This window comes from Miniopterus natalensis, chromosome 18 (genome assembly GCF_054644295.1).
Source record: "Miniopterus natalensis isolate mMinNat1 chromosome 18, mMinNat1.hap1, whole genome shotgun sequence".
NCBI classification, from domain to species: Eukaryota; Metazoa; Chordata; class Mammalia; order Chiroptera; family Miniopteridae; genus Miniopterus; species Miniopterus natalensis.
The window spans coordinates 40840734-40851625 of NC_142098.1; the positions used below are offsets into that span (position 1 = coordinate 40840734).

The 10892-nt window shown below is 62.7% G+C and overlaps 1 protein-coding gene across 1 annotated transcript; it reads left to right on the forward strand.

Moving 5' to 3' along the window:
- EPS8L1 (EPS8 signaling adaptor L1) lies at positions 1-10637 on the forward strand. Its single transcript, XM_087826911.1, has 19 exons — positions 1-17; positions 1211-1251; positions 1522-1580; positions 2128-2289; positions 2566-2715; positions 3133-3215; positions 3611-3872; positions 4145-4271; positions 4462-4550; positions 4640-4714; positions 4818-4966; positions 5583-5724; positions 5844-5872; positions 8298-8430; positions 8528-8659; positions 8832-8952; positions 9095-9269; positions 9642-9774; positions 9853-10637. Exons 1-19 carry the CDS (start codon positions 1-3, stop codon positions 9937-9939), a joined length of 2166 nt encoding a protein of 721 aa, XP_087683037.1. The 3' UTR covers positions 9940-10637.
- Positions 10638-10892: the final 255 nt, after the last annotated feature.

The window sequence follows — 10892 nt, forward strand, 5'->3', positions numbered from 1 at the left end:
ATGAGCACCACCACCAGGTAAGTGCCCCCTGCCCACCTGGCCCCCAACCCCGGCACACACACACACACACACACACACGCACACACACACACCGGCAGGACATTCACGGGAGCCTAGGTCTGGACACTCAGAAGGAAGCCTGGGCTTGGGCTGCCTCCCTCCCAGCCCAGCAGGTAGTTTAGCTCCACTCCAAGCAGACAGACCTGGGTTCTAATCCAGACGCTAACACTCAGCAGTGGTGTGGCCCTGGCCAAGGAGCGTAGCCTCTTTGAGCCTCAGTCCCTTGTCTGCGAAACAGGGACAGCTTTTTTTATTCTCATGCAGCAACATTTTTATGGGTTTTAGCCCTCTGTGAAGAGTCTGGGTGTCTGTAGTGAAGGCTCAGCCTTGGCATGAACACGGAGGACAAAGGCAGCTACGTGGGAATAGCCGCCTGTGAGGTAGTGAGTTCCCCAGCCAAGGGGTAATCAAATTGTAGGTGGATCTGACTGACAGGAGCAGGATGAGGAGCACAGGTTTGACTGAAAGCGTTTCTCATCCCTCATCCCTCACCCCACCTGGGCTCCGAGCCTCTGGAGTTCCTGTGGAAATGGGGACTCGGGGATTCTTCTTGGAAAGGTGACCTTGAAGAAGAGGTTGAAGGCAGGAGACAGAGAAGGACTTGGCTGGGTAGAGCCTGGCCCATGGGGGTGGGAGGGGAAGAAGGTAACTCTCCATCTGCTCCAAACACTAATTCTATTGTAAAAATTCCCATTTATTAAGCACCTACAGTGTGCTAAGCCCTGAGCATTATAATAATGACAATAACAGTTATTGAGGCTGCAGGTACTTCAACTCCCTCATCTCACTGAATTCACGCAGCAGCTCTACCAGATGGAAGCTATAGGGAAGCTAACTGCTATCTTACAGAGAGGGAAACTGAGGCAGGAGAGATGAAGTCTCCTACCCTGGGTCATAAGGCAAGACAGTAGCTGACGGGATTTGAACCCAGGTCTGTGTGACAGTAGAGACCACACTCCGCAGCACTGCCCAGTACCGTCACCTCACCTGTCTTACTAAAGTCCAGCTCTGCCCTCTCCTGCTCTGCTCAGATCCTTCCATGGCTCCCCAGTGCCCTCTCAATGAAGTCGCTGCTCTTCTTGGCTTTTGAAATGCCCATGATCTGTCCCCAGTTCCCACTGTCCCTCTCACCCCTCTTTTCTTTCACCAGCCCGGAAGCTGCCCCCAAACCGAGTGCCAAGTCCATTTATGGTGAGTTTATGGGCCAGGAAACCCCAGAGGGAGGAAGGAACTGAGGACCTGGACTCCTGGGTCTGAGGGAGGAGGGGACTGAGGACCTGGACTCCTGGGTCTGAGGGAGGAGGGGACTGAGGACCTGGACTCCTGGGTCTGAGGGAGGAGGGGCTGGAGCAGGATCCCCTGCATCTGAGGGAGGAGGGGCTGGGGCCTGGACTCCTGGGTCTGAGGGAGGAGGGAACCAAGGACCCAGGCCTCCGGATCCACCTTCCTCCTCCCCCACAGAGCAGAGGAAGCGCTACTCCACTGTGGTGATGGCCGACGTCTCCCAGTATCCAGTCAACGTAAGTCTGGGGTCTGCGTTGCCACAGGGAGTCTTCTGGGACAAAGGGAGACTGGCAGAAAGAACCTGGGCAACTCAGTTTGCTCCTCTACAAACTGGGCTTCCTCGGCCTTGCCTCAGACACGGGTGTCAGGGAGGGAGCTCAGTGCCACTTGAACCTGCCAACTTTTCCTCTGGACCAGCCCTTGAGCTGACCGGCCTGGCCACAGCCCCAAATCAGATGCAATCCTGCATGAGTAGGGGCTGGACAAGGTGCAGAGGTCCAACAGAGGGGGCCAGCTGCTCTGATGCAGGTAGAGGTGCTTTGGAGGGACCAGATATAATCCAGACCATCCCCTGCCTCCGGGGAGCCTACCGTCTGGGTGGGAAGACAGACCCCGGGGCTAGTCACTCTGGTGAAAGAGAAACAAAGGCGCTGCGTGGAGGCGCCCGTAGCTGGAGCGAGCGATCAGGGAAGGCTTCCTGGAGGAGGTGTGGTTAGTCACAAGCCAGAAGGCTGATTCCGGGGACATCCTGGGACTCACCGCTTTCTCCGTGGCCCGTGCCAGCACCTGGTGACGTTCTGCCTGGGCGAGGAGGACGGCGTGCACACCGTGGAGGACGCCTCTCGGAAGCTGGCCGTCATGGACAGCCAGGGCCGCGTCTGGGCCCAGGAGATGCTGCTGCGCGTGTCTCCCGACCACGTCACGCTGCTCGACCACGTCTCCAAGGTACCAGGGGCCACGTGGGTGGAAGACGCGGCGGGACTGAGCAGCGGGGCACGGAGAGCTCGGCCCCAGCGACGTGGGGGGTCTTAGCCTAAATGTTGGCTTCCCTGCGTCGTGTCTCGGGGAACTTTGGAGGGGCCCGCCCCCTCTCTGAGCCTTATTAGCCTCAGCTGTTTCCGCCGAGCCGCCCTGCGCAGCGCCCGCACCTGCTGGCACTGCAGTCCCCATGCAGCAGTGTCATCGGTCCCGAGCCTCAGTTTACCCGCCGTCCCGCCGCAGGAGGAGCTGGAGTCCTACCCGCTGGGCGCCATAGTGCGCTGCGACGCGGTGGTGCCGCCCGGCCGGGGCCGCTCGCTGCTGCTGCTCGTGTGCCAGGAGCCCGAGCGCGCGCAGCCCGACGTGCACTTCTTCCAGGGCCTGCGTCTCGGGGTGAGCTGGGGGGTCGCGGGCACCGGGACGGAGGGGCTGGGACCCCGCGCATCCCCCGCGGAGCGGGAAAGGGCGGGGCCTGGGGCAAAGGCGGGGTCAGGGTCGGCGAAGGGGACGCGGCCTGGAAAGGGCGGGTTGGACTCGGACGGAATGTGGGAGAGGGGGCAGAACTGGGGTGGGGGGGTGAGTGTGACCGAGGGGTGGGAGCCACCTGGACCGGGGCGCCGTGGGTGGGGGCGTCGCCTAGGTCGGGGACAGATTCAGGGCGAAGGTGTGAGTCTAGGGCGTGGATCTGCGTGGGTCCACATGCGTGAACGATGACTGGACGTGGTCTGGGACCCGGCCAAGGCATCCATGCCGCGCGCGTCCCGGGGCGGGCGGTGGGGGAGGGGCGTGGCCTGACGGCGTGATTGGCAGGCGGAGCTGATCCAGGAGGACATCCAGGGGGCTCTGCACAACTACCGCTCTGGCCAAGGGGATCGAAGGGCGGCGGCGCTCAGGTAAGGGGGCTGGGCTGGAAGCCGCGGAGAAAAGGGGACGGTGGGTCTCCTGGGCCTCAGTCTCCCCACCCGAGAACTGGGCTGTTTCCGCTAGCCTCGAGCAGAACGATCTTCGAAGGGAGTCAAGGCCTCTTCGAGTGCTGCGTGTACCTCCCAGACAAGTGCGCCCGCCTCCGGGCCCCTGCTTTCCCTGGTTCTGGTCCTTGCTGTCTCCTCCCTGGCCTGGTTTCCTCTGGAGAGCTGCTTCCCCCGCCCCTAATGCCTTGGATTTCTCTCCACCACTTTGGGCCTAGGTTTGACCCATTTGGGCCAGTGTCTGTATTAAGCCCCGAATTTTTCCACTCTCCGGACTCCTCGGGGGGACCCAGCTTCCGGTTCCCCTTCTTGCCCCGCAGGGCCACGCAGGAGGAGCTGCAGCGCCGCCCCTCGCCCGCCGCCGAGACCCCGCCCCTGCAGCGCCGCCCGTCGGTCCGCGCCGCCATCCGCGCCGCAGAGTCGGCCGCGAGCCGCGGGCGACCCCAGGCGGAGCCCATCCCGGAGGCGGAAGCGGCGCGGAGGCCGGGCCGGGCGGAGACCCCCGGGGGCGCGGACCCGGCCTCGCCGGACCTGGGCCCCCGCGGCCCGGACCTGGCCGGTCTGCAAGCGGAGCGGGACGTGGTGAGTGGGCGGGGCCAGCCGTCCGGGGGCGGGGCTAGGCTGGGGGCGGGGCCGCTGGGGGTGAGCCCTCCGTCCGGAGGTGGGGCCAGGTCCCCAGGCGTAGTCGGACGCCTGCGAGTGGGACCCGCGGGGCCCGCACGGGGGCAGGGCCAGCGTCAGAAGGTGTGGCCTGGGCCGGGGGTGTCTGAGCGCTCCTGGCTGCGGGGCTTCGACCCGAGTGATGAGAGTCCGGGACTCGGGGGTCTCACTCGTCCCCCTGCTCTGTCCCCCAGGACATACTGAACCACGTGTTCGACGACGTGGAGAGCTTCGTGTCGAAGCTGCAGAAGTCTGCGGAGGCGGCCCGGGTGCTGGAGCACCGGGAGCGTGGCCGCAGGACCCGGCGCCGGGAGGCCGGGGGTGAGGGGCGCCCCCTGGTGGGAACCCGAGCACCCGCCTCCCCTGGGCACTCCCAAACAGCCTCCCTGTCCCTGGGGTCTCCCCTCGCACCCCTGCCAGCTTGACTCCCCATCCCGATCTCTGGGGGCTCTCCCTCTCTCTGACGTTTCCTCTGTGTCCCCCCTCCCCTCGCCTGCCCCCCTGCCCACAGAGGGCCTCCTGGCGCTGCGGGCCAAGCCGCCCAGCGAGGCCGAGTACACCGACGTGCTTCAGAAAATCAAGTACGCCTTCAGCCTGCTGGTGAGGACGCGTCCGCGCGGAGCACGGGCGCGGGGACGGCGAGCCTGCCCGGCCCACGCGCTAATGCCCGCCCCTCCCCCAACCCGCAGGCGCGGCTGCGCGGCAACATCGCCAACCCCTCCTCCGCGGAGCTGCTGCACTTCCTGTTCGGCCCTCTGCACGTGGTGAGACCGCCCGCCTCGGCCCTCGCGCCCCCTGCGGCAGGCGGAATCGGGGTTCCTCTGGTAGAGGGTCTGATGGCGTGCCCCTTCCTGCCCCCCCCGGCAGATTGTGGACATGTCGGGCGGACCCAAGTTTGCGAGCGGCGTGCGGCGGCCGCACCTGACGTCCGAGGCCGTGGCGCTGCTGCGGGACAATGTCACCTCCAGTGAAAATGAGCTCTGGACCTCGCTGGGGGACTCGTGGACCCGCCCGGGGTGAGGGGCGTGGTTGTCGAGGGGCGGGGCGTGGTGGTTGAGGGGCGGGGCTGTGAGGCAGGGGATGTGCTGATTGGAAAGGTGAGACTGGGAAGGCAGGGTTAAGGCGGGGCTTAGACAGGAGGGTGCGGCCAATGAAGAAAGGGTGGGACCTAGGACAAATGCCAGCATCTGACTGGCAGAAAGGCCAGAAATTTATGCGAAGGAGAGATTTAAGACTACATCAGACAACCGAACAGGAACGAGAGGCGGGGCTTAGGGGAATGGGGCGGGGCCTCTGGCGGGGCTATATAGAAGGGGCGGGGGTTAGGAAAGGTTTGGTCCGTGGGTCGGAAAGGGGGCGCAGTCTGTACTCTTGGAGGGAGAGAGCCTCGTGGGGTAGCAGAAATGTGTGTAGCTAGAAACCAGTTTGGATTCAGAAGCTGGTGGGAGCATTAGTTGGAATCGGTGTATTTAGAAATATAATTGATGTGGGGGCGGGGCTTATAGGGAGGCGAGGGTAGAATAGCTGGGTTAGAGCGCGGTTTAGGGACGGGGGTGGGAAAAGTGAGGTTAGTGACAGGACTAAGTTGGGGCGGGCCAGAGTCCCTGAGCCCTCGCCCGTCTTTGGCTGCAGGCTGGAGTTGCCCCCGGAGGAGGGACCCCCATACATCCCCGAGTTCTACAGCGGCTGGGAGCCGCCGGCCACAGACCCGCAGGGCCGCCCCTGGGAGGACCCAGTAGAAAAACAGCTACAGCACGAGCGGCGGCGCAGGCAGGTGAGACTGAGGTTTGGAGGGGGCAGCAGGTTCCCCCAGGTGACACAGCAGGGCCAGGACTGGGCAGTCTGGGAAGAGGCCGCCCCCCGCCCTGACTTGCTGCCTTCTATCTCCTGCAGCAAAGCGCCCCCCAGATCGCTGTCAATGGGTGAGTCTCAGCCTTAGGGCGGGGCAGGTGGGGTCCAGGACGGGCGCGTCCTGGGGGCTCCCGGCGCTGACTCCGCCTCCTTTTTTTCTGTCTTTTTCCTTCTGTCTTCCCGGCTCTTCCCAGGTGGGTGAGGTGGTGACCAGGTGGTGGGGCCGGGGCTGGGAGAGGGGGGAGGAGCAGGGAGGGAGGAGCGGGGGGCGGGGCCCAGACTTCTGGGTCTGAGGGAGGAGGGAGATGCAGACCCAGATGCCAGGGTCTGAGGGAGGAGGGGGCTGGACGCCCAGATACCAGGGTCTGAGGGAGGAGGGGGCTGGAGGCCCAGTTTCCAGGGTCTGAGGGAAGAGGGGGCTGGAGGCCCAGATTCCAGGGTCTGAGGGAGGAGGGGGCTGGAGGCCCAGATCCAGGGTCTGAGGGAGGAGGGGGCTGAGTGTGGGTAAAGTCTTGAGAGTTGGACCCTGAGTCCCCAAAAGGCTGGGAGAAGGCACTTAGGTTTCCCAGGATCTGGGAAGCTCCATGCTTAGGTCCCTACTGGGACAGAGCCCTGGGTGTTGGAGGGAAGAGGCTGGGAGTAAACATTTGAGTTTTAAGAAAGAGCTCAAGTCTGAGACCTTGGAGATCCAGAGATGCAGGCTCGGGACTGCAAGGGCTGAGGGGCAGGTTTTTGGGAAAGTCAGGAAGCGGTAGTCTCTCTGGGCTCCTGACAGAGGTAAAGGCCAGGAGGCTGGGCCCTTGCTTTCCCAAGGCTTTGCAGCAATTGTCTCAGACCCTGCTGGGTGTCAGTCTGGGAGCCTTTAAGGGTTAAAAGGGAGACGAAATTAAAGCCTAAGACCTGGACTCCTGGGTCTCTGAGGGAGGAAAGAACTGGGGGTTCAATTTCATGATTCCAACAAGTAATGGGGGATTCAGACTCTTGGGGCCTGGGGGAAGAAGGGGGGAGAGGGGCCAGGATTCTAGGGTCCCTGGGCAAGTTGGGGGCAAATGGGAGGGAAGCTGAGTAGGATGACAGGACACCAAGCAGCAAGGCTGGAGGAACAGAAGGGGGGGTCTGGGTAAGGGCCCGGGCAGAGGGTCTCAGCAGGGACAGCGTGCTGGGAGCTGCCTGCCCCACACAGGGGGCGCCGTGGCCCTGAAGATCCCCCCTCCCTTGCACAGGTAGGTCTGATCAGGGCTGAGGTCCTTCTTACTGGGGGGAGCTCAGAGCCCAAATCCCACTCCTTTTCCCCCAGCTGCCTGGTCTCATGGAACCTGCCCCCACCCCTGTGCTTCTGACAGCCCCGGCTTTTAACTTACCTTCCCTGTGCCTCCAGTTGTTTGAAGGGGAAAATGGGAATAGTAATCCCTTCCTGGAAGAGTGAGACATCCATGAGGTTGTGCAGGTTGTCAGTTAGGAGCTCTAGGCCGCGGCAGAGCCCAGGTTCACATCTAGCCGCACGCACAGGAGGGCAGAACTGCTCAGGACATGACTCTGGGGCCAGCCTGCCTGGGTTCCAGGCCGGCTGTGGCCCTTCTTGCTCTGAAGCCTTTACATCAGTGGTCACCTCTCGTCACTGTTCCTCCACTTCCCCACCTGTAAAATGGAAATAATAATAATAATCACCCAAGGAGTGGGGATATTTTTTCCATTGATTTTTAGAGAGTAGAAGGGAGGGTGGAGGGAAGAGAGGAGAGGAGAGAGAAATATTGGTGTGAGAGAGACACATCAATTGGTTGCCTCCCACTGGCACCCCGACTGGGGGTAGGGATCAGACCTGCAACCCAGGTACATGCCCTTGACCGGGAATCAAACTCGCTACCCTCCGGTGCACAGGCCAGTGCTCTAACCACTATCCCACATCAGCCATATACTTTTTTTGTGTTTTTCAAAAAATATATCTTTATTGATTTCAGAGAGAGGAAGGGAGAGGGAGAGAGAGATAGAAACATCAATGATGAGAGAGTCATTGATCGGCTGCCTCCTGCACGCCCCTGACTGGGGATCGAGCCTGCAACCCGGGCTTGTGCCCTGACCAAACCCTGATCACCTGGATCCTAGGTCGACGCTCAGCCGCTGAGCCACACCCGGCCAGGCACTATTGTTTTTATTATGACTGTGAGTTATCATTATCATAAGCCCAGTACTTAGTAGATGCTCAATAAATCGCAGCTGTTGCCAGCTGTGTGACCTGGGACATTGTACCTTTCTTAGCCCGAATGCTCTCATCTATAGAGCTGAGGTGATCTGGCACCCATACCCCACGTTCCTAGGCACATAAGAAGCCAAATATACACCAGCTGTTTTTCCAATGTTAAGTCCCTACTAACAGTACTAACTTGGCCCCCTGCCTCGGCCCCTGCTTGGCTCTAACCCCAAATCACACCAACACCCTGCAGCCCAGAGCAGTGGAGCTGGCTGCCTCCTACCCCCAACCCTCCCCCTTCTCCTCAGTCACCAAGATGCGGAGTCAGAAGCTGAGCCCCAGCCAGAGCCGCAGCCGGCGGGGAAGTGGGTCCTGTGCAATTACGACTTCCTGGCCCGAAACAGCAGCGAGCTATCCGTCAAGCATCGGGACGTGTTGGAGGTTAGAGGGGTTTGGGGGGGGGGGTGCTGAGCTGCTGCAGTGGACCCAACCCTAACTGCAGACACAAGCGCTGAACCTCCCTTCTTACCTCCCCCAGGTCCTGGATGACAAGCGTAAGTGGTGGAAGGTTCGGGACCAGCGCGGGCAGGAGGGATACGTGCCCTATAATATCCTGACACCCCACGCGGGGCCCCAGGGGAGCCGCAGCCAAAGCCCTGCCCGCATTCTGGTGAGCCCCCGGGTCTTAAGGGAAGAGGCTCTGGGGTGCGGGGAACGAGGGGTGTGTCTAGTCAAGGGTACTGGCGGAGGAGGTGCTTGGGGTTCAGAAATTTCTCTCCATAAGGAGGGGCCGGGACTCGGAGTCCTCTGATCCCAGGTGCTCTCCTCTTGGTCCCCGTTAGGACAACAGCACTCCGCCCCCCCCACCGGCCCCGGCCCCGGCCCCAGCCGTGGCCCCCGCCCCTGCTCGGCCCCACTGGGACAGCTGCGACAGTCTCAACAGCTTGGACCCCGGCGAGAAGGGTGAGCGGCGGGGGTACCACTTCGGGGGAGCGGCCCCTGTCCTCGCCTTCCGGGCCGGGGAACCGCGGCTCAGGAAGAGCAGACTGGCCCATCTCGAGGGCCCCTCTCCCTGAGTGCGCCCCCCTCTCGGTTCCGCACGCAGAGAAATTCTGCCAGATGCTCAGCGTCAACGAGGAGCTGCAGGCGCGCCTGGCCCAGGGCCGCTCGGGGCCCAGCCGCACAGCCCCGGGACCCCGCGCCACGGAGCCGCAGCTCAGCCCGCGCTCCAGCGCCTCGGAGGTCCGCGCCTGGCTGCAGGCCAAGGGCTTCAGCTCGGGGTGAGTGGCGACTGCGGCTCCGCGGGCCTGCGGCTTGCGCGCTGGAGGCGGAGCCTTCTGATTGGCCCAAAGGGGGCGTGCGGCCCGCGGGGGCCCCGGACGGGTCCTAAGCCCGGGTCTATCTACGAGCGGCAGGTTGCAATTGGCACGTTTTCCCAGGCTCCAGGGAAGTCCCGCCTCCCTCAAAATGGGGTGCCCCGCCCACTCGCGGCACACTGTGATTGGTGGGTGGGGATGCACGCACCGCCCCTGCTTGGCTAGCACGCTCCTGATTGGACAAACGGCTGGCCGGGCGTGAAGTGATTGGTTGGGCATGGGAGGCTTGAGTCCTGATTGGCCGGCAGGCTGACAGAGCCCCGTCACCCTGCTCAGGACGGTGGGCGCGCTGGGCGTGCTGACGGGCGCGCAGATCTTCTCGCTGCAGAAGGAGGAGTTCCGGGCGGTGAGCCCCGAGGAGGGGGCCCGCGTGTACAGCCAGGTGACGGTGCAGCGCGCGCTGCTGCAGGTGAGCCGGCCCGGCCCGGCCCGCGGGGGAGGGCGCCCGGGCTCGGACGCGCGTCCTGATTTCCGCCCTGCCCTCCAGGACCGAGAGACGGTGTCGGAGCTGGAGGCGGTGATGGAAAAGCAAAAGAAGAAGGTGGAAGGCGAGGCGGAAACACAGGTCATTTGACCCTGCACCCTCCGGTGGAAGTGTCCAGGCAGCGGGTTTCCCCGCGCCCCGTGGGAGCACGGACTCTGCAGACACCCCCCAAGGGCAGTAGACCCCTCGAAGGGTCGCGGACCCTGTCTGGCCTTGGTCTTCCCCCATCCCGGTGGATGAAATGGACCATCCTTGCTGGACTGTCAAGCAGGGCCTGGCTGGACTGGGGGGGGGGGGGGGGGACAACATATGGACCCTGCTGTGGCGCACCCCGGAGAGGGCATGCTCGGGAGCCCTGCTCACTGCCGTGCTGCAGTGTATAAACAGCCTCCTCTTAACAGGCCTTGTCAACTAATGTCCCTTCTCTACCCGGCTACCAGGGGACTCAGGAACCTGCCCCTCACCCGTTTTAGCTTCATAGGAGGAATCTAGGAGAGGTCCCCACTTTCTTTGGTTTCTTTCTCTGAACCCTCCTCTCCTTACCCAGAGCCCTGACCCAGGCTTCCTCCTGACCTCCAGCCCTCCAGTTCAGTCCAGAGGGATCTTCCTAACACCCAATACCCCAGCCCGCCCCTTGCTCAAAACCCTCCTCCGGGTCCCCATAGCCCTCAGCCCCACTGGCATTTGAGGCCCCGAGGGTTTGGTCCCCACACACCTCTTCAGCCTCATCTTACTGCCCTTCTTCCATGCATTCTGGTCCTTCCCTTCGCCAAACACTCCCCAAACCTCAATACCACACACACACACACACACACACACACGCCTCCCTCCCCCCGCCTCCCTCTCCCTGCCAAACACTCCCCAAACCTCTTCAACCACACACACACATACACACACACACACATGCCTCCCTCCCCCTGCCTTTTCCCCATAGCATCACCACCTAAGATACATTCATTTTTACTGCTGGGTGCCTCATGCCTCTCCTCCTAAGATGTTCAAGATCTTCCCCTTTTCATTCACTACCTTATCGGCAACAGGAA